Source organism: Terrapene carolina, unplaced genomic scaffold (assembly GCF_002925995.2).
Source record: "Terrapene carolina triunguis isolate 2854851 unplaced genomic scaffold, T_m_triunguis-2.0 Scaffold97, whole genome shotgun sequence".
In the NCBI taxonomy this organism is placed as follows: Eukaryota; Metazoa; Chordata; order Testudines; family Emydidae; genus Terrapene; species Terrapene triunguis.
In genome coordinates this window covers 15,640,708-15,666,933 of record NW_020664448.1, presented here as the reverse complement: position 1 = coordinate 15,666,933, position 26,226 = coordinate 15,640,708, and the positions used below count along the sequence as shown (strand labels likewise).

Sequence of the window (26,226 nt, the reverse complement as noted above, 5' to 3'; positions counted from 1 at the left end):
GGGATCCAATGGGGCAGGGAGGGGGCGGGGCCAGGGAGGGGATTTGGGGAGGGATCCAATGGGGCAGGGAGGGGCGGGGCTGGAGGCGGGGCCAGGGCGGGGATTTGGGGAGGGATCCAATGGGGCAGGGAGGGGGCAGAGCCAGGGAGGGGGGGCGTCCAGCATGGGGCCAGCATGGGGCCCCGCACCTGCTAAAGCCGGCCCTGTATAGCAATCCTAAATTTGTATACCAACTTAAATCCCAAAGGATCCCAAAGCATTTTACTAATATAATATACTAGTATACAAACTTTGACAATGATTATATTATCTCTCACTGAAATACCAACACCTCTATGGTAAAATCTGACAAGTGTTCAAAAGAGCACAACATTATCCGGTACAAGGGAAGTTGGCTTAAAAAATAGTCTCCAAGCATGGAGTGAAGGTCCCTGTTCCCATAGCTAAGTGCAGAAAGGAAGGAATTGAGACAGGGACCACACAGACCTGGTATAATCTCATTTTGAATATTTGATGCTGTGAGGCGGTGTCTATGCAATAATACTAGGAACTTTTAAAATACTTTTTAAATAGAAGTTCACTGGTGCTGGAGTTGTGGGGGCAGGGAGCATCCCACAAGTGGGAATATGTAAAGAAGTAATGAAGAATATCTTCTCTAATTACAAATGAAGTGGGGATTAAAATAAGCAGAATGTAAGTACGATTAGAATGCTGTAATTATTATCCACTCCAAGATGAGATACTCTGAAAGTAAGACACTCAGAATCATCTAATGTTTACTCTACCTTTAGCAGAATTTTCCACTTTACTCCTTACCGCTCACTGAATACATACAGTTTGCTCTTTGGAGTACAGAATAAATCCTCCCCACCCCACCATTTTAAAGCCTATTTAGTCCACTGCTGGATTAAGGGCACAGTGAAGAAGCCGCCACGGTGATGAGAGCTGGCATGAATAATAAAAACATGGAATTGCTCATTTTGTGTTTTGACCTTTTTGAAAGTAATTTCCTCTAAAAGCCCACAGCAAAGGTCTCTGTGTTCTGTTTTTTCAAGCCTGATTCTCTATGTATTTAATAATAGTTATTACTGATTTATATTGAAATTTACTTCACAAAAGCCAACATTTCCAAACCTGTGGGTCCACAGTTATAATATTTTTTAAGATAGTAAAAACAAAAAATATTTACATACCTAAATATAAGTGGCATAATTTTTCAAAGATGCTTAGCAACCCCAGTCTCCACTGAAGTCAATGGATCTATACTGCGCACTAACTTTGAAAAACAGGCCACTTATACTTAGATGCCTTATTATGGATTTTGTAGCCTAACTTTAGACATTCATGTTTGATCATTTTGACCTTAAATTTCTGCCAATTCAATCTACCATAATGTGTAAAAACAGAGTTCTAATTTTAATACAAGATTAAAGGTATGAAAAGATCTGAAAAATTGTGAAAACATGACTATTTGTTTATACAGGCAAGTCAAATTCTGAAAAGGTGCAGGTTAACCATTTATCAAGTTTTTGCATTTTGCTTATTATTTGTATTATCATTTGGTCTAGGATGGAATCATTAATTTAGGCTAGGTCTACACTACGGGGGGGGTCGACCTAAGATACGCAACTTCAGCTACGTGAATAGCGTAGCTGAAGTTGCGTATTTTAGGTTGACTTACCTGGCTGTGAGGATGGCGGCGAGTCGACCGCTGCCGCGCCGCCGTCGACTCTGCTTCCGCCTCTTGCCGCGGTGGATTTCCGGAGTCGACGGCAGAGCGATCAGGGATCGATTTTATCGCGTCTTCACTAGACGCGATAAGTCGATCCCCAATAGATCGATTGCTACCTGCCGATCCGGCGGGTAGTGAAGACGTGCCCATATACACATACAGCATAGGAATAACTTCATTGTTGTGGTGGACACAAAGTAATCCCCATCCAACTGAAACTGCAAGGGAAATTTACACAGGCAAAATGTAATAATCCAAACTGTAATTTGTAGCTTGATACTGTTCCCTCTGAAATCAATTACAAGAGCCCTAGTGACTTCACTAATACAGGATCAAGCCCCTAGACTGTTTTCCAGGGTTAACATTTTGACTCTTAAGAAACAGAACCAAGGGATCTTTAATGCCCACAAGTGGTCATACTTTGGTTTTATGTCTCAGCTGAAAGACAGTAGCGTAATGCCCCTAACGTTCAGACATTGGTTAACAACTGATAGAGAAGAATGCCACCACCTAAATCACTAATATCACTTCCTGCAACATCCTGGATTTCCCTGGGGGTCTCCCATTTAGCTACTGACCAGGCTCATCCCTGGGGTTCTGGTGGAAATATAGATCATGGTGGTATGGCTGAAAGCATTAAAGAATACACTTGAATGAAGGCTTCTTTTCCATTATGCAAACATTTCCAGAATTATGAATACAAATAGCAAAAACAAACAAACAAAACCCCCAAAACAAAACAAAAAAATCCAGCATGGCATCTGGAAATTACTACTTAAAAATAAGAAACCCACCAGCAGCACCACATGTTTCTATTTTTACTATCTAAAAAAATATATTTTTGCCCTTTCTCCTATGTCATAATTACCATGGAAACAGAAGAGCAAATTAAAACAGAAATAATATAGTTTATGTTCACAATAAAATAAAACATGTCCTAGCCTCAAAATAAACCAGCAACAAGTTCATCTGCATACATCTGATGATTGAAAATTTAACTGTAGTCTGGGAACACAAAATTAGAAGCATACAATGGACCTGATTTTCAAAAAGTCTGGTATGTTAATGTGCATACAAAATACATGTGGAATTTGCACATTTGATTTGCATGGACAATTATCATATTTGTAAACACAAGTACCCAGTTTGTGCATGCATTTATGGCAACTGAATATGTAAATTAGACTTTAAACTGGAAACACGTGGGCCCTTTACTTCTTGAAAACCAGACCCAAGATTTACCAGTTAAAGAGCCATCACATATCTTAGTAGCTTCATGACCTACTCTGAGAAATTTTTGGCCAGCCACAGAAGCCCTAAATCTCTTAGCTCATGCAAATATGTTCTCTACTTTCATGTGCAACAACTACAAAGTTCTGGCTCCTTCAAACCTGACACTGCACTGCACCAACACACAAGCATAAACAGGCGCTAATTCAGGGTACTGCCCCTCCCCCCACTTTGGAGGAATGCTAACTAAAGTGACCTCAGTTACAAACCGATCAGGGAAAGGTGCTCATGTCACCCATTGGCCTTTGCATTTTGAAATTCTAGTGAAAGTGGGGCACAAAGGCGTAACCAAAAAACTGTTCTATAATGTCAAAATTGGTCACAATTCCAAGTGCTTAACACTGTTAATTATAATTAGTTATATTTTATTTTGAAGTATTTGTTTAGATTTGTTTAGATTTCTATTCTGAGATGTTATGGTTATAAAAAACCACAGGTCTATATGCCCACTGGGTTCTTCCATTGCCTCTAACACTACAAAAGTGCCTAAAGGCCATATTTTCAAAGGAGTTTTTGGCTCCTAAAGATGCAGGCGCCTAGTGGGATTTTCAGAAGTGGTTAGTGCCTAACTCCCATTGGTTTCAATGAGAATTAGGTGCCTTGGCACTTAAAATATCATAATGCCACTTTAATCCATGGTATTACCTTAGACCTTAGTCCATCCCGTGCTTTGCTGCACATTGGGCTACCCACATTTGCCATCCTTGCCTGTCAACTGCCCTTCTCTCCAAACTTTCCCATTTCATGTTGAGGTGCTTGATGTTGTTCAGAACTGTTTGTTTCCATGTTATTCGTGGTCTTCCCCTCTTTCTTCTTGTGTTTTCTGGCTTCCATTCAAGGGCGGTATTTGGTAAGTGTTCTGGTATTTGGTAAGTCAGCACATGTCCCAGCCACTGATGTCTTCTTTTGTAGATTATTTGTGAGAGAGTACCTTGTCGAGTAATTTTTCTGACTTCTTCATTTGTCTTCCTATCTCTATATGTTATTCCCAATATTCTTAGACATTTGTGATGAAATGCATCCAGCTTTTTGCGTATCGTTCTTGGTAAGTTGCCATGTCTGACTGATATATGTTGTGATGGCAATAACAATTGTTTTGTACACATTCAGTTTTGTCTTGAGGGAGATGTTTTTGAGTTGCCAGATGTTTTTGAGTCTTCCAAATGCAGCGTTTGCCTTTCTGATTCTTCTTATTCCCTTGGAACTAGTACCATCTTGGCTGATGGTCATTCCAAGATATGTAAAATTGTCCACCTTCTCCAGGTTCTTTTCTTCAATTTTGATTTCTGTCCCTATAGTGCCCATTAACATGACCTTAAATACTGTGTGCAGTTCTGGTTACCCCATATCAAAAAGGATGTAGTGGAACTGGAAAGGATTCAGAGAAGGGCCACAATGATGGTCAAGGGTACAGCGTGGCATCCATAAGAGGAGAGACTAAAAAGATTTGGGCTGTTCAGCATAGAAAAGAGTTGATTAAGGGGGGGGGATATGCTAGAGGTCAATAAAATCATGAATGGTGTGGAGAAAGTGAATGAAGAAGTGCTATTTATCCTTTCCCACCATAAGTGCTAGAAATACAGGTACTGGGGGTGCTGCCACACTTCCTGGCTTGAAGTGGTTTCCATCATATACAGGGTTTAGTTTGGTTCAATGGCTCTCAGCACCCCCACTATACAAATTATTCCAACACCCCTGTTTCCCACAATACAAAAACTGGGGTTCCCTGATGAAATTAAAAGGCAGCAGGTTTAATACAAACAAGAGGAAATACTTTTTCATACAATATCTGTGGAACTCACTGCCAAACGTGATGGCCAAAAGTATAACTGTGTTCAAAAAAGACTCAGATGCGTTCATGGAGGATAGTTTCAGTATAGGTCCCTGTGATGAAGCAGAGGAACTACCAGCTGGCATAGCAAGGGTTAAAGAAAACTGGGTTCAGCTAGCCCTGCCATGCTATACTTGCTGGTGAGGGGACTTCCTATTCTTCAGAGCCAACCCAACAAGACCAAACCCCGTCCCAACCAGCTGAGGAGCCCCCTCCATTACCTGAGTCAGAGATTCTGACTCAGTTCTCCAACTTTGTGGAAGAGCAACGGGCAGACAACACAATGAGCTGAGCATACACTGAGGTGGCGGCAATGAATGGGGAATCTGTCGAATCCCATCAAATGGGACACTTTGAGATTCAGGGTGACCATCTATATCGCACAGAGAAAGACTGAGAAACTGAGGAGGTTTGGAATCAGCTTTTGGTGCCCCGACCCTACTGGAAGGAGGTTATGCAACTGGCCCATGTGATACCCTTCACTGAGCACCTTGGAAGGGCACTAGCTTGGATTCTGGCCCGTTTTTTTGGCCTGGGGTCTACAAAGATGTGCTGGATTTCTGTGCCTCATGCCTGGAGTGTCAGCTCACTGCTCTTGACCAACTGAGAAAGCCTCCTTGATTCACCTCCTGCTTATGAGTGTACCCTTTGAGTGGATTGGAATCAATATAGTTGGACCACTGGAAAAGAGCGCTACAGGATACCAGTTCATTTTAGTTGTAGTGGACTACGCAATCTGGTACCCGGAAGCTGTACCATTACGCTCCATGAACACCAAAACTGTTGCCACAGAACTTATGAAAATCTTCACTTGAGTTGGGATGCTATAGGAGATCTTAACAGATCAAGGAACAAACTTGATGAAGCAATTTTGCCATTTACTGAAAATCAAGACCCTCAGGATGTCTGTATACTATCCCCAAATGGACGGCCAGGTGGAGCGCTTTAACAGAACACTAAAAAAGATGCTCCGAAGGTTCATCCTTATGGATGTCTGACACTGGAACCAGTTACTTTCTCCTCTTCTATTTGTGATGTGAGAATCTCCCCAGTCTTCCATTGGCTTCTCACCATTTGAGCTCTTATATGGATGGCAACCATGAGGGACTTTGGACCTCATTTGGGAAATGTTAGAAGAGCAGTCATCTCTTGAATCTTTAGGCTCATTTGCCAGGGAGAACCTCCTATGTGCCCAAAGCACTCAGGAAGCAGCCTACAATAAATGGGCTCTCCTCCAGGAGTTTGAACCTAGTGATCAGGTACTTTTGTTATTGCCCAGCTCTGACACAGCTCTTAGCCCACTGGCAGGGGCCATATGAGGTGATCCGACACGTAGGACAGGTGAACTACGAAATCAGACAACCCACCAAGCAGAAGGTATAACAAATCTACCACATGAACCTTTTAAAACAGTGGAAAGCCCAGGAAAGCCTACTAATAACTCCTTACCCACCAGAGCCCGAATTAGGCCCACAGGCTGCCAAGGCCTCAAAGCCAAGGGTGGTCAAGATTGGGGACAACCTTACTCCAGAACAGAGAATCCAGGTTCAGCAATTGATCACCTCCTTCTCCTCAGTATTTGCTACCCAACCGGGGTGAACCCATCTGATAACCCTCAATATTCAGATGGAACCGGGAGTTAAGGTCAGGGAAAACCCTTACCCTCTTGCCCATGAAGCGAGAACTCCAATCAACGCTAGAGTGGGGTGTGATCGAAGAATAATTTTTTGACTGGAAAAGCCCTGTAGTGCTGGACCCTAAACCTGATGGGACCACCTATTTCCGAAAGGTCAATGCCGTATCAACATTTTACATGTACCTGATACCTTGCGTTTATGAACTGCTTGACCAGCTAGGGAAGCCAGAGTACATCACCACTCTGGATTTAACAAAAGGGTATTGGCCGATCCCCCTCACACCTGAATCCAGAAAAAAGACAGCTTTCTCTGCCCCCTTTGGGCTCTTCAGTTCCAGACAATGCCCTTCAGATTGCATGGGGCCCCAGCCACATTCCAAAGGCTAATGGAGAGAGGCCTCCAACCCTACAGCCAGTATGCCGCCGCATACGTAGACAACGTTGTGATCTACAGTCAAGACTGGCAGGACCATCTAAAACACGTGACGACTGTGTTGCAATCTCTCAAGAAGGTCGGCCGAATGGCAAACCCCGCTAAATGTCACCTCGCAAGGATGAGACCACCTACCTCGGGTATACTTTGGGAAAAGGCACAGTACGACCCTGGTCAGCAAGGTTAAGGCCGTCCAGGCGTGCCCCCCACCTTTCTCGAAGAAACAAGTATACCGTTTTTTAGGACTGGCCAGATACTACCACTGATTTACTCTAGGGTTCTCAACCATTGCAGCCCCTCTTTCCGATATTCTCAAGAATAAGAGCCCCAAAAAGATCCAGTGGACCAGACCCTGGGAGGAGGCTTTCAAACCCTGAAAGTCCAGTTCTGCCAAGAACCTGTCCTATATAGCCCTGACTTCACCAAGGAGTTCCTGCTACAGATGGATGCTTCGGATGTGGGCACAGTAGCAGTTTTATCCCAGGTAGTAGGAGGTGATGAACACCCATTCTGTACATTAGCCGGAAACTGTTCCCAAGAGAGAAGGCTCACTTCGTAATTGAAAAAGAGGTATTGGCAGTAAAATGGGCTATGGATTCGCTATGCTATTACCTTCTGGGCACTCATTTCACTCTAGTCACCGACCATGCCCCTCTCCAATGGCTACATGTCATGAATGATATGAACCCCTGAATTATGAGGTGGTACCTCTCCCTCTAGCCCTTTTCCTTCCACATTCAATACTGGATTAGAAGAGCCCACCTGAATGCCAACTTCTTTTCCTGGGATGGCGGAGAGTAGCTGTGGGGGACTTGTAGGAATTAGCCCAGGACAGCAGGTTCTGACTCTCCACCAGGAGAGACACCAACTGTCCAGGGGTTGATATACACAGGGCCCTGAGCTAGGACCTGGGGGAGAGGGAGGGCCCGGGTCCCCCTACCACCCGCTCAGCCTTAAGGACTAAGACTACTCAGCCCAGCAGGCAGCTCAGAGCCTGGCGATCTAATCACTAGGTCGCCTGGCCACCCAAACCCCATCACAGTCCGCATGCTTGGGGCAACCCTAAACCTCTGACTGCCAGAAGCTGGGAGGAAAAGACAGGGGTGGATCTCTCCAAAATTGCCTTGTTCTGTACATTCTCCCAATGAAGCTGTGGTACTGGCCACTGTCAGAGACATTATACTGGGCTAGATGGACCATTGGTCTAACTCAGGATGGCAGTTCTTATGTTCTTAGGTCTATCTGGACCTTCATGTGTCTCAATACCTTTGAAAATATGGTCCTAGAGGGCTATCTGTATCTTTAAGTGCCTAAATACTTTTGAAAATATGGCTCTTAGTCTCCTAAGCTCTAGATGCACAATAAGAGCTTAGACTTAGTATTACAGGGTATATCTACACTGCAAAGAAAAACATGTGGTACCAATTCTCAGAGCCTGGGTCAACTGACTTGGGTTCACGGGACTTGGACTGAGGGGCTAAAAATAGCAGTGTAGGCCATTCCTGCTTGGACTGGAGCCCAGGCTCTGAGATCCTACCACCTTGCTGGGTTTCAGAGCCTGGGCTCCAGCCCAAGTCAGAATGCCTATACTGCTACTTTTAGCTTTGCAGCCCAAGCCCTGCAAGCCTGAGTAAATTGACCTGGGCTCTAAGACTTGGTGTCATGGGTCTTTTATTGAAGTGTAGATATACCCACAACATCTAACTTTTAAGCATCCTGCCACCTAGTGGAATCCACAGCTCCGAGTTAGGTTCACAAGCTACCATAAATGCATGGGAAGAATTAGGAATCTAAGAAAAGAATTTACATAAACCAGCAGGCTGAGCAGGGAGTTGCCTAAGCTAGCCAGTAGGAAATGTCAATGAGAGAAGTGTGGCCTAAGCCCTATTCCTCAAAGGGAGTTAGTCACTTAACTTTGGGCTGGAGGGAAGTGCCCATGTGCACTCAGGATTCACAACTATGAGCCCTCTCCTGAGGTTAGGTGCCTAAGCCAGATCAGACCTTTTTCCACAAAAAACTGAGGAGGAGCTATCCTCCTTATTTCCTAAAATCCAAATGGTTAGCACACTCACATAGAAAACGGGAGACCCAGATTCAAGTTCCCGCTCTGCCTGATTTGGAGCAGAGACTTGAAAACCAGATCTCCCACTTTTGAGGTGAGTTCCCTAACCACCAGGCTATAGGATATTCAGCAGTGGGCTTTGCTCTCGCTCTCCCTCCTATTGAAGCTATTCTACTTTGTATAAAATACTAAAATATTGATTGGAGCAGGGACTGAAACCTGGGTCTCCCAGGTGACTACCCCACCCACTGGGCTATAGAGTTTCTCTGTATGACCCAATGAATATTTAAGTATCTTATAAAAAGTGGAACACATTTCTTACTCAAAGTATCCCAAATTACATTACAATAACTTTAAATAGTATATACTGGTGTGTTTGTGAGCAGTCTTCATGTTCAAAAAACAAACAAACAAACAAACAGATCCTGGCAATTTCCATCCATTAAATCTAACTTTAATCCCTAATAAAATTGAGAAACAATTAGTGGGTTTTCTCCCCCTCTGTTAAGGGTAATGGAAGCATAAACAACAAATCATGCCAGAAAAATTGGATTGGTTTTTGATTAAATTACAAGATTAATGGACGAAGGGAAATTCTGTAGGTATATATCTAAGTTTTAGCAAAGATTTGGGGACGCATGTGTCTGATGAAGTGGGTATTCACCCACGAAAGCTTATGTTCCAATATATTTGTTAGTCTATAAGGTGCCACGGGACTCCTTGTCGCTTTTTACAGATCCAGACTAACACGGCTACCCCTCTGATAAGTAAAAGAATAAAATTCTAAAAATACTTAAAGCTCTTTTAGACAATAACCATACCTCCCCTTTTACAGTGGCTAGCATACAGTTAGTGCAACCAGAAACAATATATCGTAAATGTTATGATTAAAAATAGCAACAACAATACATTCACTTTGAAAAGGAAATTTTAGTCTGAAGAATATAAGAAGATAATTAGAGAAATGTATTATTTTATTGCACTAGAATAACTTTTAGAAAGTAGAAATAGCCATGAATTAAATATACAGGTTCAGAAAACCTAAACCTTATAATATCTGTGGCTGCAAATTATTTAAATCTTTACTTCCTGGAATTTTGCTGTTGCACAGGTTCTTCAAATTGGTATAATCACAATTTTTATCTTTCCATTCATTTTTACTTTGCTATACTGCATAAAGTATGATAGTAAGTAGTTTATTTTTCTTTTAATTAACTACTTTAATTGTCTTTTAATTTTCAATTTAATGTTTATTATATATTTTGGGGTAATTCAGTTCTTCACTGGCTAAAATGAATTGAGAACTATAGATATTTATACAATATGCTTTTTTTCTGAGTCTGAATTCACTATTTTTCCCTTAATAGGGAGTTTAACATGATAATTTATTCAGGACATCTGAAATGCTGTTTCTTTTAAAAATCAGGTCACTGAAGAACACCAAAATCAGACAAGGCATTAAAATGCATCTAATGAAACTTCCAACAAATGAAACTGGCAGGACACAAGGCTCTGCAGCAGGAGTTGTAGTTCTAACTGCTTATTAAGATAATCTCCTGCAGAGCAGTTTACTTCTCATGTTGGTTTGTATATCCCCCCACTGTGTTGTTTTATCAGGCAGTATTAACATAGCCTGGACTATTTTGCAAAGTGAGTAGCAAAAGAATAATACAAACAGAATACAAAACAAGGTTTAAAAAAATCAGTTAAAATACGCTATATTCAACTTTTTGTGTATCTAAACAATACAGAACACTAGTAGGAAATTTCTAGGGTATTATTTCTTATCAAATTCCTACAGTCATCCAGAAAGGGGTAACAATTTGACTCAGATGTACTGAATGGGGTAATTGATATTATCAAATGCAAAAAAAAGTAAGATAAAAGATAATTTATGTGGATTTGTTGGGAAACTATTGATATAATTATGACAATAAAGAAACCCATCCATGCATAACTAGAGTTTAATTCCATAACTGACATTGTGTAATGAAGGAAGTTATGCAGCAAAAAATTTTGAGGCCTTTTGAGCTCTGCCATGGGCACTTCTGGCGATGTAATAGTAATAAAACCTGACATCCCATAGGAGTTGTTGTGTATGTGAAGGGAATGTGTCACGTAACGTCTCTACTGAAGCCTATGTCACACACTGCAAAATGTATGTACAGATAATATGTAAGGAGTTATATAGCTATAGTGAAAATTATGCTCTTAAGTTGATAAGTTTCTTTTAGGCAGGAAATGCTTATCTACCTGTCTTGCTATATGTAAACTAAGTATCCTATCCCTCACAATGAACACATATTTACAGACAGAGCAAAATGCTAATCAAGTGATTGAAGACTCTCCCCAAGAGATTATTACAGGTAAAAACAAGCAGCAGGGGTTATCCTGTTTACAAGTGAAAACAATGGAACTATTTCCGGGGGTGCAAAGGTACATCCAGGTACCCTTCACCTAGGGGACAAGCTGCTAGCTGGCTGTTCTTATATGGATGGAAGATCACAACCAGTCTGGCTGTTTAACACTGGGAAAAAAACTTTGGATGAGCTATCCTTCAAGAAACAGGAGAATGTCTTGTTAGTTAAGTTTATGTTCTAGAAAACAAGTTATGGTTTTATTTTATACATAACCATTTGTTTCCATTAATTCTACTTGCTTCTTCTAGAATATCTGTTCTTTGATAAATAAACTTTTACTTGTTTTCACTGTAAACAAATCTAAGTGCTGTGAGTCGAGCAGACATGAAACTGGTAAGCTGGATGCGCTATTGCACTGGGAATTCTGTGAGCATAGGGCTGGTCACTCCAGGGGGAGTGTTGGGGGATTGGAGTGTGCCTATTGCTTGCCTGGTGAGGGACAGCCAAGGCTGTGTGGGCTGAGAGGGGAGTGCTTTTGTTGCCTGTGGCTGGTGGAGTCAGGGAACTGAACTCTGGAAGACACAAACAAGGCTTCTTCCCGCTAAGGGCAGCTGCTAGCAAGGTGCCCTTGCTAAGTACCTTTGGGAAGTGTCACAGCATCCCACCTTCTCTTGTACCCAAGAGCTCCCTATATTATGTAGCTATCCAACCGCAAAAGGCCTGTGAGCATTTGTCCATCCCTATAGTGACACCTACATGATGTCTCAGGAGTAGGAAAGGACCAGATACCAGCTGGGAATAAGCCATTAAAAAAATTACTTGCCTTGTACATAGATGAGCGTCTTATGCCTGAACTTAGGCAAAGAGAGGAAGGCCCTCTTGATACCCCGGTATCTTTTGATGGTCAGGACTCACAAATACTTCACTTCTGCTACACAGGGCTTTAACAGCAAATATTTCTTTGCACTGAGTACTCATAAAACTTATTAGGGATTAACCTATTTTCTTGTTAACAAGTTGCCTACCATATCTTAAGGAATTGCCTTTCTGGTGGCCGAAGCATGAAGGGGCATATGAATGTTTAGCATATGTGGCACGTAAATACCTTGCAACACTGGCTACAACAGTGCCATGCAAACACCTGTTCTCACTTTCAGGTGACATAAATAAGAAGTGGGCAGCATTATCTCTCGTAAATGTAAACAAACTTGTTTGTCTTAGTGACTGGCTGAACAAGAAGTAGGACTGACTGGACTTGTAGGCCCTAAAGTTTTACATTTTTTTACATAGCCACGAAAATAAAGCAACATAATCATTCTACATTTGTAAGTTGCACTTTCATAAAGAGATTGCACTACAGTACTTGTATGAGGTGAACTGAAAAATACTATTTCTTTTGTTTATCTTTATTACAGTGCAAATATTTATAATCAAAATAATAATATAAAGTGAGCACTGTACACTTTGTATTCTGTGTTGTAAATGAAATCAATATGAAAATGTAGAAAAAAATCCAAAATATTTATAATATTTATAATAATATTTTCGATGAAACAAAGCTGAAGAAAGCGATTTCTGGGTTTGACTGGAGCCAGACGGAAAAGTGTGATGAGGACTATAGTATCTTTGCTGACAAGCTGAGACGTTGCATAAAAGCAGCTGAAATTGAAAAGATGAAGAAGGCAAAGGGAAGAATCTCAAACGAAACAAAAAGCTTGTTAGAGAAGCAGAGAAATATGAAAAAGGAGCTCGGATAACAACCTCGAGCACTCCATTCTGTGCAAGCTTATACGGCAAAAACTGAAGGACAACTTTGAGAACTTACAGAAAGAAAAGCTCTTTAAAACAGCTGAATTACACAAGAGCCTCAGGACATGCAAGTGGGAATTGACGCAGTATAGATTGAGCATAACAGCATTGAAGAACAAGGATGGAGAGACAGTAATTGACAGAGCAGGGATGGAGGAGGTCTGCAAGGACTTCTATATAGAACTGTTCAAATCAAGAATCAACATCCCTCTCTCAACGCTCCAGGAGTCAGAAGAACGCGTCCCCCCAATAATCGTCAGTGAAGTCCGAAGCGCACTACACCAGATGAAGAAGGGAAAAGCTCCAGGCAAAGATGGAATAACGTCAGAAATGATTTCCGCAGGAGGCGAAAACTTTGGAAGGCCCTCGCTTTAAGATTCAGTCGATATCTTGAAGAAGGAAAAATACCATCAATCTGGAAGGAGTCGAATACCATCTTGCTGTACAAGGAGGATCGAGAAAATCTTAAGAACTATCGCCCTATATGCCTGATCTCTCATATCTATAAACTCTTTACAAAGGTGATAACCAACCGACTCTCGCAGAGTCTGGATGAACAACAGCCGAGAGAGCAGGCAGGGTTTTGAAGAAATTTCAGCATGATCGACCATATATTTACCCTTAGCCAGCTCCTAGAAAGAGCGAGGGAATACAAAATCCCGCTGTGCATTGCTTTCGTCGACTATGAAAAGGCCTTCGATAGCATCGAGTTCAACGCAATATTAAAGGTGCTCGCAAAGCAGGGCATTAATATGCAGTACATCAGTTTGTTGAAGGAAGCGAATACTGGATATACGACAGACATTACTCTCCTCGAAACTCCGCTCTGCATCCCAATCGAGAAATGCGTAAAGCAAGGAGATACGATTTCACCAAAACTATTTACCACCTGCCTTGAAATGGTTATGAACAAGATCAACTGGAGGAGTGGTGTTAATATAAATGGAGAACGATTATCTCATCTCAGATTCGCGGACGACATCGTACTAATTGCCGAAAGCACCAACCAACTGCAGAGCATGCTACGAAGACTCGACAAGAAAAGCAGTCAGGTCGGTCTGAAAATGAACCATTGCAAAATGAAATACCTGCGATCAGACATCTTACGAAAGAAGAAATTGAAGAAGTGGAACAGTACGTATAATTGGGGCAAGAAGTTAGTACGATGGGCGGGCCACATAGCACGGTTCATGGACAATAGGTGGACCGCAATCATTACTGAGTGGTACCCGCGAGAACAGAAAAGACCACCTGGTTGGCCTCCAAGAAGATGGGAAGATGACATTGTTAAACGTTTCGGATGAACGTGGAGAAGAAAGGCAAGAATGCGAGAAGAATGGCGGACGTGTTGTGATTGGCGCAGTCTTAACGACACCTGAAGACCGATTGATCCAGGTGATCCAGGTGATTTATAATAAATTTAAATTGGTATTCTATTCTTGTTTAACAGTGTGATTAAAACTGTGTTTAATTGCAACTAATTTTTAAAATCTAGTTAATTTGTTTTGCATTAATCACTTGAGTTAACTGCGATTAATTGACAGCCATAATTTAAATAAATTCCTATTAGATCAGATTCTGATTTTACTCATACTGGTTTTCCACAACCCTAACTCCATTGACTTTAAGGTTTTACTCCTGGTTTATACTGGTATAGCTGTTGTCAGAATCAGAACCACTGATTGAATGGAAAACTTAATGGAAAACTACTAGAATATGGTCAGTCTCCATTACTAATGAACATTTACAGTATATTGCATTTGTAAAAGGCTGTCTTATAGAAAAAACAAAAATGTATGAAAAATGTTTTATGCAAAATTTGTAACCATATTAATATCTTAGAATAAATACAAAAGTAATTTAGCAACTCTGATACTCCCCAAACAATGTCTTGCATTATGATTTTAATGAAAGAGGAGTAAAACATTAGTGGATGATATGTAAAGGATCTCAGCAGAGCTTTCTAAATGTTTGAGGGGATGAGGAATTGTGTGAGGTGTGGGAAAGGAGAGAATTGTTGTTAACATGACCTTTATTTGACTAATAAATATGGGTGTTTTGCATTTGGAGAGCTATAGGTTATTTTAATATTTTATATCCAGATCCTACACAATACTGCAAACTACTTGGTACAGTAATGTACATTGACATATGAATCATACAGCATACTAAGAATGTCTTTCTTCAGGGAGTAAGTAGGTGAGCCTATACTCTGATCACTTGGAGGCTAATTAGTGTCCCAGGAGAAGCTGAATGGGAGTAATTATCTAATCAGGGTGATGGGCTGGGAGGGGTAAACATTCAATTGGCCCCTGATAAAAGAGGCATAGGAAGGAAGTGCAAGAAGGGGTGGATGGGAGAAACAGGGCTAGCTGAGCCTGGCAATGCAGTGGTCACAGAGTAGGAAGATCTCTGTTCCTTGCAGGTGCTACTCAGTGAGCATAAAGCTCAGCAAAGATTGTAAATAGGTGGGAGCACGGGGTCTGTGGTGATACTGGTGAAGAGAAATAGAAATAAAGTGTCACTAAAAGCACACCTAGTGGAGTCTGTGCGATTTCTGCAGGGGACGAGGATGGAGCTGGGCCTGTTACAAAATGTAATATTTATGACTATCAATACAGTTTTTAATAAAAATAGCCAAAACCAATAGTGATACTAACAGTAAACTAAGATAAGACTATGACAAGCTTCATATGTTTACTAGTCATTCACTTCAGATCTTGCTGCCGTGATTTGAGCCACACAGTTGAAGAAAAGGCTACCAATACAAACAGCCCTTTACAGAACACGGAAACAACACAATAGTTTCCATTCGGCAGAGATGAGTCACATACAGACTCAAAAATATGATATTTTCAGACTATGCTGTTACTTCATCACGAGAAAAGTTACAGAGAAAGTGAAAAGATAGTAAAATAATATGGATCTGAGGATTTAATCAATGAATGAACTTTGCAACATACAGACACTTAACTTCCCCAGTAAGAGTTTATGATTGTGTAGACATTGGACTGTTTGTATAGAGTGAGTAGGATTTTGACTCTCCTAACAAAATCAGCAATGGTAATTGATTGTTTCTTTCTTCTTGGTTCTTTGGGTTATAATTAGCTGTGTGGTGTTAATCTCAGTTTATGCTAAATGCTGCTTTTTGGTGGGGAAAAAGCACCTCACCTATTTAGTCTGTGCTGCTTGCTAGAAGTACACAAACTGTGTAATTCAACTGTTACATTCAACTGTTACTATTTAAAAGGCATAAAAAGACTCCTCTTACAAATTATGGTAATGGATTCAACAAAGTACATCATTACCTGCACAAAGAATATACTTCCTCATTATGATCCCACATGGCACTATATACTCTGGCCTCAATCCAGCAAAGCATTTAAGCATTTGCTTAACTTTAAGTATGTGAGTAGTCTCATTGATGTCAATATAAAAATATAGGCAGAGGAGACCACATCTTTCCTCATCAGGCTCCTCCAATGCCCCCAGAGGCATTATGACCACCATAGTTATCATGCTTCCTTCTAAAACACACAACGTGCTCCAATACCACAGCATTCCAGAGACTGAAAGCCACAACTTTCCCCTAAGCTTCAATTTAGAAAAAACTAGACTCACTAAGACTAAAATTCAAGGAATATAAATACAGCTTTTAAACCATCTGATAAGCATAAACTGAGTTTTATAGAGTTTAATTTGTGTGTTTTTCTGCTGAATCCTTAAAAACTGTGCTCTTGTCTGGTCTGTCTGTCATTGAAGATCTTTAGATTGTAAACTCTTTGGGGCAAGGACCATATTTTTGTTCAGTGTTTGTACAGTGCCTAACACAAGGGGGGCATAGTCATGACTGGGGCTCCTAGGTGCTATCACAATTTAAACGTAGTTGTCTGAATGAGCTCTCCCCTGCCATTAATTGATGAACTGGGGAGAAAGACTTCAGGAGCAGACCTTATTTTCAAAGACACACTTACTTTGCTTAGGTGATCAGCAGACCAGCCTGCTCTGCCAAGTGATCAGTTTTGGCTGGTCTGGCTAAAATTCACTTTAGTCTTGGATGCAGGGGTAATGTAATGTCATTATCCTTATTGTATAAGTAAAGAGCAGTAGAACTATATTTAATATGCCTTAATTGAGGAGGATCACCCTAAATTCACTCGCTAAGTGAGTGGTAGTGATGCCAAATCCAAGTGAAAGAGATGGCTGTGGACAGGAGTTTTTATCTGGTTGTGTGGACTTGTTTAAAGGGTACTAAAGCCATTTGACCTTCCTTCTCCAGTGTTTAGACAGAGCTGATCCGATTCAGTTGTGAGTCCTTGTTTCTTCTATGTGACTGCTAGAGCTGAAGTTTCTGATAAGCTGGGATAGGCCCTGAACCTTAGACCTTGTGGTGTGGCCAGTATTGTGACAAAATATAATGCTTAGGAGGCAGTACCAGTGAGGTTGCCTGCTACCCTGTGAAATCACTAAGAGCTGAAATTACAAATGGACTGGTGGAGTGACAGTGGCAAACAGTGCCAGTGACTGCAATGCTGGCGAGAAGCAAGAGGAGGCAATGACTGCAAGTAGCGACAGAGTTGGCAGCAACAGCGGTGAGCAGAGTCAGTAGCATCACTCTGCCAACCCTCAACGGTGGGCTGGGAGGTTGTCCCACCTGAATTCACCCCTGGACTGTGGCACTTCACTAACCTCAGACAACAAACCATCATTGGGGTCCAGTGGAGGGGAAAAGGAAGTGGTGTGTTTAAGGGATATTCATCCATTGGACTTTCATATCACAAGATGGGAAACTGAGGCAAAGGATTGCTGCCCAAGATCCTGTGGGGAGGGTGCTTTAATTAATTACTTATTGTTTACTTACTTCTGAGTTGTTGTTGTGGTGCTTTCCCAAGTTAATGCCGTGTATCCCTCTGCTCTTAATAAAGTTTTCTTTTCTTATCCACAGACTCAGTGCTTGCAAGTGGGGAAACATTGCCTCTTAGAGGCACCCAGGGGTGGTGTTTAGTTTTCCCAGATTTCTGAATGGAGGCCCGAGACAATTTGGTTTTGTAATGTTAAGAGAAACCCCTAGATATGGAACAGAGCCCTTCATAGAATCATAGAATCTCAGGGTTGGAAGGGACCTCAGGAGGTCATCTAGTCCAACCCCCTGCTCAAAGCAGGACCAATTCCCAACTAAATCATCCCAGCCAGGGCTTTGTCAAGCCGGTGCTGTCGATGGCACCTGGCAGAAGCATTACATAAATGATAAGTAATAATAATCCCATGGTACTCTCTAAGAGAAAAGATTTTCCCTTGGTGCATTTTCAACTATGTTCACTGTTGTGCAAAATAATATGTTGTAGCTGTCCTTTGGCTGCCACTCTGTCATCCTAATGATGGCCACATTTTATTTTAATGGTGATGTGATTCCTTTATTATAATGGGGCATACTAGCCCTTTAAGAATACGGGGGCCAGAAGACCTGGTGTCAGGTGTTGGAATGGAAAATGGGCCCAGAAAATGATAGTGGAACAGAGGAAGTGGTCCTGCAGAACTAGGAGTTGCATGAGGTGGGAAAAACCCTTGAACACAGTTCCTTTAAGGGCCTAGGATCAGGAGCTCTGTAATGTATGATGGGACAGGGGTCTCCTTTCCTCCAGCCAATCAGGAGGAGCTCTCTGGAGGAGGGCAATATATAGATTGCATTCTGTCTCAGATGAAGGGAGACACTGATGCAGAGGGAAGCCAGGGCCAAACGAGTGAGCTCCAGCCAGACAGGATTATTGGCTTTGGGTGGAGCAGATTTACAGAGGAAGAGCTTTGGGTGTGGCTCAAGAACCGGAGCTAATTATGAACTGTTAAATTACGGTTATGGACATTATGTGTGGGACTCATTGTGAGTAAAGACTGTGAGGATTGTGTGAACTTTATTTGATATTAAACCAGACCCAGAAAGGGGTGCTGTAAGCCACAACTAAGACAGTGTGTAGTACTTAAAGGGGCTTGCAAGAGGGGGCTAATAGGGAGAGTTCTTGTAAAGCAATCCCTGGTCATAAGGGGGTGCTAAGTAAATGGCCACTCCAGCACTACATGTATATTTTTGTTTTTTTGTTGGGAAAACAGTTTGGGATGAAAAGTGTTGGCCCAAAGTGCCTGGACTTGATGATGTTCAGGGTATTCTGAAAAGCTCATTTTTTCACAGGAATTCAAAATTAGGAGAGGAAATGTCAGAGTGGGGAATTGTTGGAGGGGGATTTAAGCTTTTGAATTCCTTGATTTGCTGGTAGTGGGCCATACTGAATTGTACTGCTGTACTTTAGATATGTTTCAGTATTTTTATAGATAGATAAATATAAATTTCAGTTATGTTCTGGGTGCCCATAACAAATGGATATTTGCTCTTTTTTAGTGTGTATACACATCTAAATAAGTAAATGAAACCATATTTCCCCCCATATTTGAACAACATAAGATGCACAGGTTAGTGTCAGAGATTCAAATGTATCCCCTGGAGTCATAAAAATGTGTTCCTGACTAACTTATCTCTGTGACTGCAGGGTGAAGACAAAGCTGATAAACTGCCAATTTTTATTGCTCAGAACAAACAAAAATATTTCTATTAGTATATTATCAAGGAAGATTGAGGTACCACACAAATTATGGTTGTGTATATTTTGATAATAAAATTCATATAAATGTATATGAAAATTAGATATAGTCCTAAATTGTCTTGAAAATTGCCTCTGTTCTCTTCAGTTAGGCACCCTAGCACACACACGAGTTCCTGCACCATAACCAGTGGACAAACAAAAATGAGAAGTTTTTGTATAAGAGCAGATATCAACCCTAAAATTATAATTATAGTCCTGATTTATTGCTAAATGTATTATACCAGATTTCTGATGTTATTATATTGTAATATTGCCTGCAACTCAGAAACCAGGGTTTATATCCATTGGGTACAATTCTGCAATATTAAACACTTGCAGATTCCCTTTGGCTTCCATGGGTCTCCAGTATCAGGTGCCAATGTACTTTATTTTCAAAATTTTTATTGATTTGAGAAGAAACAGCACAAAAATAATCTATAAATAATAAACAGATGTTTTAATAATTTGAATTCTGGCCAAATTCTGCAGCCATACTTGCTTACTAATTGAACTAAATGTCTATTGAGGTAGTGGGAGTTTTAAATGAACAAAAACGGAGTAGGAACTTGAGGATTTGACTTTTTTAAAAGACGCTTACGGAAAAATTAATGTATCTTTGCAACTTAAATTTTACCTCTCTTCCTTTTCTTGCATTTCTAATTGGGTTTGCTTAGTGTGCTTTGTTTCTCCATATCTATCCAGAGTAGCCAATATTGATGTTTCTGAATCACTCTGCAATTTACCAAGATTATTTCGTAACCTTTCATTCTCACACTCAAGTTCATGAATGGAAGCTGTGTAATTCTCATGTTCTGTGTTAGATAAATCTATAGTCTGTGGAAGAAAATAAAATCATCATTAAATGGGCATTTTTTCACTGTAACTAGAATTAATATTTTTAACATGAAACACAAGGCAACACTCTTTGCTAAATACTTAGTTACCATATGTAATCACACAGCATTCATAGTAAATGATACACCAGTAGAAGTGCCTCTAGAAAAAAAGAACGACATTAATGGGAATAATAGCCTTTGAAACACAATGAAATTAAATTAGAATTTTTCCACAAACAATGCATTCAAGGCAGTAGAGTACTAAATTTGTTCGGTTTATTTGAATTACTCTCCTTGAAAAACTAAGCCATGAAAGTAATCCTTAGCTGCCAAAGCTTGCAGTTGATTTAACTATATTGCCTCCTCAAGTAATATTTCCACTAATAAGAATAATAAGAAAAAATACACAAAGGCATTATCAGACTATTCGTTTGAACGCTATATATAGTAGCAATACATGGGTGTGAAAGGCAAAACATCTAGAAAGACATGGCAGACTATTGATAAAAAACCTGGAGAAATCTTCTTAGACATTTGTTTATAAATAAACAGGCTTCCCTGGAGTTCAAAAAGATGCAATAGAAAAAAAATGGTAACTGAGTTTAGAGATTGAAATCCAGTTCCAACACTACCCTCAGAGGTCACTTTGCAATACTGTTATTATAAAAGCTACTGTAAAATTATTTAGTTTGCAGGTCCAAAAGCTCATTGATTCAACCAAAATTACAACTAGTACAAAAAAGAAGCTCTTTTTAGATTTTTGGGGTTAGAAGAATTGGAAAGGTGCAAAAGGGCTAACGTGTTAAAGGCTAAAATCTGCAAAATGCTGAGCACCTTCTTCATAGTTCTGAGCATCTTCAACCCCCATTAACTTCCACAGACAATGAGGAAGCTCTGAATTCTACTGGAGGTGCTTAGTACATCAAATAATTGGGCTCTTATGTAACACAAATGAAAATCCATGAAGGAAATACTTCAAAATAAGCAGGTCATAATTTTAGTAATTAAAGTTGCAAATAATATTTGTTTTCTACTAATGAATACATTCATCTGGTTCTTAAAGGGGAAAATGGTCTATAGATTTCACTGATAAATGTTTAAAATAAGTGTGTCAATGGAAACAATATAGGCACCTACATATTTATATTTATAATGGTTGGGAAGCTCCTCTATTAAGCTGAATTAGAATGCCTTAGAATTTTTGGAAATGTTATGCTTATGTTATGGATATGACATAACGGAGATGTACTTTATGCAAGATGGATCTTGTAAGATATCATTGGAAAGGTTATAATTTACTGAATGTGATTATCCAATTTGTATGCATGTATCATTTCTGTATCTAAAGTTAGGAATGTGGAGTATGTAACAGTTACAACTGAGTGTGTATTGGGAAGACACCCACCAGACGACAGGTCATCAAATTTGATGAGCCATCAGGAAGGAACAACAAAACCATGAAGATACTAATCTCTCTCCCTCCTGGGAGGTGTTTGGACATAACTGTGACACTACTAGGTCAGGTGGTCTTGTTACCTGATACTAAACATTACCAGGGACTTCTTGTAACTTTCTACTGGAAGGGAAGTGGGGGGGTCAAGTTTGGGAAACAAAGGATTCCTACCTTATGTAAATCCTATTTAAGGGCGGGGAGGAAGGCAAACGAGACTCCTCTCCATGGCCTGTCTGCCCAAGAAGAAAGACCACTAAAGCCACCTGAAGGGGAGGCAGGGGGAGAGTCCAGACTGAGACGGGGTCCAGTCTGAAAGGAAATATAACTGGAATCCTGAACCACAGAATCTTTGCAACCTGCCTAAAATAACATTGAGGGTAAGAAATTACATTTTTTAAGCTGTTTCTTAAGTATATTGAGCTTAGCTTGCGTGCTTTGGTTTATTTGCTCAGTAATCTGCTTTGTTCTGTCTGTTATCTCTTATATTCACTTAAAATTCACCTTTTGTAGTCAATATACTTATTTCTTTTTTATAACATAACCCCATGTGCTGAAGGAAGCTTACTAGCTTGGCTCAGCAAGACAGGTACAAAGGGTGCCCAGGCTGGCATAACAGGCAGGCTCAATGGTATCTCAGCACAACAGGGGGCACCAAAGAGGGGCAAACTGTCACAATATTTATGAAAGATTGTGATTTGGAGATGTTCCCTCATAAGAGACAACATAATTAGTGTAGGAATTTGGAGATTGTCCCTAGAGGCCAAGGTTGGGAACACTGCATGGCTGTGTGCAGAAGATCTCCAGTTTCTTTTATTAAAGTCTTATTCCTTTCTCATTCACTGATTTGTTATTTAATGAACCCCGAGATCATTACAACAACAAACATAAATAACTGCTTTGTATATTTCACAGCTACAAAAATTACCATGTATCTTCTAGACTGCAGATTTTCTATCATCTTCTTCAAATGTGTGTTTTCCGATCTGATAGCTTCATACATCATCTCTGACATCTGAGGAAAAATTAAATTCTTAGTTGAACTTAACAATATTAGCTACAAAATATTCAGTATAGTTCTGTGTAAGTTTAATTTTATACTTTACTCAAAACATTCATAAAGAATCATGACACTAATATAGTGAAAGCTTTTCTTGAATAGAAGAAGCATTAATTTCCCTACAAAAGTAGAAATTAGCACCTCTAAATTTCAAGGGTTTGGGTAAGTTGTGTTTCTGCTACCCAGATGTTTTCAAATATGTGAGTAAAGGATGGAGCTTATTTGTTTTTAAAACTGAAGTTTACAATGATTTACAATACTGCAAGATTAACAATCGAGCTTTACAATTGACAGACTTCTCTAAAAAATTTCATAAACATTCTTTAATCAATAGTTAAAAAGAGTGGTCAAAATTACACAAAGTTTCTGGCTAATCTAATGAACAATTTTAATGATACAGTAGGTATAATAAAACCAACCTAGAATTTTTCAAGATCTTCTATGTGCTTAAATGTAACTACAGTACTGATGATCAAAATGGATCATATGTTAAAGTTAGATGTTGCACAATTGACGTTTACTGGTCCTTTATTGTTCTGGCACCATTTTGGCTCTATTTTTGTATTATTTCATAAAGCTTAAATATAATAGCAGGCCAATGAAAACAAAAGCACAAGATGTAAATTTTTTTTTTTATTAGATAATGTATCAGTAATGAGCTGGAGAATGACCTAGTTTTTTTTTTTTTTTTTTTTTTGCTTGCTTGCATACCTGTTGTTTTGCTAACAATTTTTCTTTTATCTCTAACTCCATTTTTAACTTTCTTTCCAGAAGAGTAGCTTTCTCCATGATAGTTGCTATAGTGATCTCCTTCTGATGAAGCTCTTCTGTCAGGTCAGAGATTTCTGTCCTCATTCTTTCCTGCTCAGAGCTATGAGACTGCTCCTCGTGATAAAGATGGTCCCTTATCTGTAGCAAATATGTTCCCAAAAGACAATGTTTATGCAGTATATAAGATTACATCACTTATTACCTACTAGTGATTTTTTCCTCCCCTATTCTTCTAACCGTATCAGTGATTTTAAGGCAATTTTAAAATAAAATGTCTTTATAATTCAATGCAATTAACTTTTTTCTTTATTCAGCATCTTTTCACAATCCATAATTTATTCTTTAGATCATTTGTCTATTTACGTGGTGTCAAAGGTGGTAGTAATATTTAAATTCACAACAACAAAAAACAAGCATAGGATTTGTAAAAATATTAATTTTAATAATTATATCTTAAGACAAAAGGTATCCCTGGTGTCCCTAGCCTCTGTTTGTCAGAGGGTGGTGATGGATGGCAGGAGAGAGATCACTTGATCATTACCTATTAGGTTCACTCCCACCTGGCATTGGCCACTGTCAGTAGACAGGATACTGGGCTGGATGGACCTTTGGTCTGACCCAGTACGGCCATTCTTATGTTCTTATGTTAAATCTATTGAAAGGTGTTACTTACTAAGACGTATTTACCTTACCTCTAAATTAATTTAGGCTGTTTTAAAAGTACTCATTTCACTCAAAATGAATCCACAGAAGCTCTTTATGAGAAATAATCACAGAAATAAAGAGCTTATACAGTATTATGGAACAGAGCTCTTATTAGTATTAGCTATTACAGAATAAAAATTTGCCACCAAAGTCACTTTATGACAGCTACTGCTGCTATAATACATAACATTTAAGGTAATATTTTCTGCAAAACCTTCCTCTGTCTGGCACTCCAGAGTTTCTATAAAGAGATTGTGGGTCTCATAATCCTTCTGCCAGTAACAAATAATGCAACACCAGAAGATTCTCATACTACTTAGAAGCAAGAACAAAAACCAGCCAAACTACATCTGAATTTGTTTTAATTAGTTTCCCATAATAATGACATGATCAATAGTTGATATTTTCATTTTATTACAAAAATATAAACATTTTAGAGCAATTAAATTTAGATATAAACATCTAAGGGATATATCATGATCTCATGTCAAAGTCACTATAAATCTGCTACAGCAACCACGTAGGCTGCTCCCAATTGCAGATGCTGCTGCTCCCATCCCTGGTCAATAGTATAAGCTGTATGTGGGAAGAAAGGGCTGGGCATCCCCTACACACCAGAGAGAGTAACACAGCCACATTTGGTATAGAGACCCGCCAAGCCATATGTCACCTCATGCCACTGCTATACTGACCTCACCAGGGTCCCGTACGAGCAGTATGGCACACAGTTCAACCAAAGAAGCCCTGCACTGAGCTGTGTTATGTGCATTGTATTCCAAGGTGCCCATGGTAACTTGCTCCAGCTGTTCAGCCAGTGCAGCTTATGTCTCAGACCAAATGGTCTGTGTAGGAGTTATTTCCATGACTGTGCCCCTTTGACATGGGTCTCTGCCTCTATTTGCATGTTTCGCCCAGTTCTGGTATTTGCTCAGTGCACAGTGGTGTTGAGTGTACAGCTGTCCTATTCCTTCTGGGAACACAGTACACACATACGCTTCCTTCTTACCTGTGAAAATGCAGCTATTCTCTTATGCACTTTAGTGCATTCGTATAAGCAAGGTCATGATTTTGCCTTAATACTTAAAAAAAACCCAATTCTATTACAACTAAGATTTCAAAATATTTACAAATGTGAAATACCTTTTTTAGCTCTTTTTGCTGACTTTCCTGGTGTTGTTCCAAATGTAATAGCTCTGCTTTTTTGTTTTCTAGTTCCTGAATACATTGTGCATAGGCTGACTGAAGCCTTTAAATAAAAAAGCATTAATAGTAAATATTGAGGGTCAAATTGTTCCCTGCATGAGAAAAACCCATGAAGTGGGCAGACAATGCCATGAGCCACAGCTGACGGAGTTTTTGCCTCACCATTCAATCAGGGAAGGGCTGCCCTCTTATGGAAAAGGCAGGAGATTTGGTCACCTAAACCAGGGTGGAGCTTGGTAGATCCATGGACCACCTGTCTGCTGTAAGAATCCTGAAATCACTTGTGAACCCATATGCCATATAATGCCACATGGCTACAGCAAAACACACGTTTACTAGCCTAGCTGTAAAAATCATACAAATTGTTGTCAGGGGGTAGAGGGTGTTAGAGAGTCTTGTTTTTTTAATCAATGCAT

The 26,226-nt window shown here is 39.9% G+C and overlaps 1 protein-coding gene across 1 annotated transcript in view; it reads right to left on the bottom strand.

The window, feature by feature from the left end:
• DEUP1 (deuterosome assembly protein 1) overlaps positions 1-26,226 on the bottom strand; it is a 74,142-nt gene that overhangs the window by 8,889 nt on the left and 39,027 nt on the right. Inside the window, 4 exon segments of the mRNA XM_026651682.1 lie at positions 20,420-20,619; positions 23,000-23,086; positions 23,843-24,040; positions 25,748-25,853. Of these exon segments, the coding sequence (XP_026507467.1) occupies positions 20,420-20,619; positions 23,000-23,086; positions 23,843-24,040; positions 25,748-25,853 (591 nt within the window).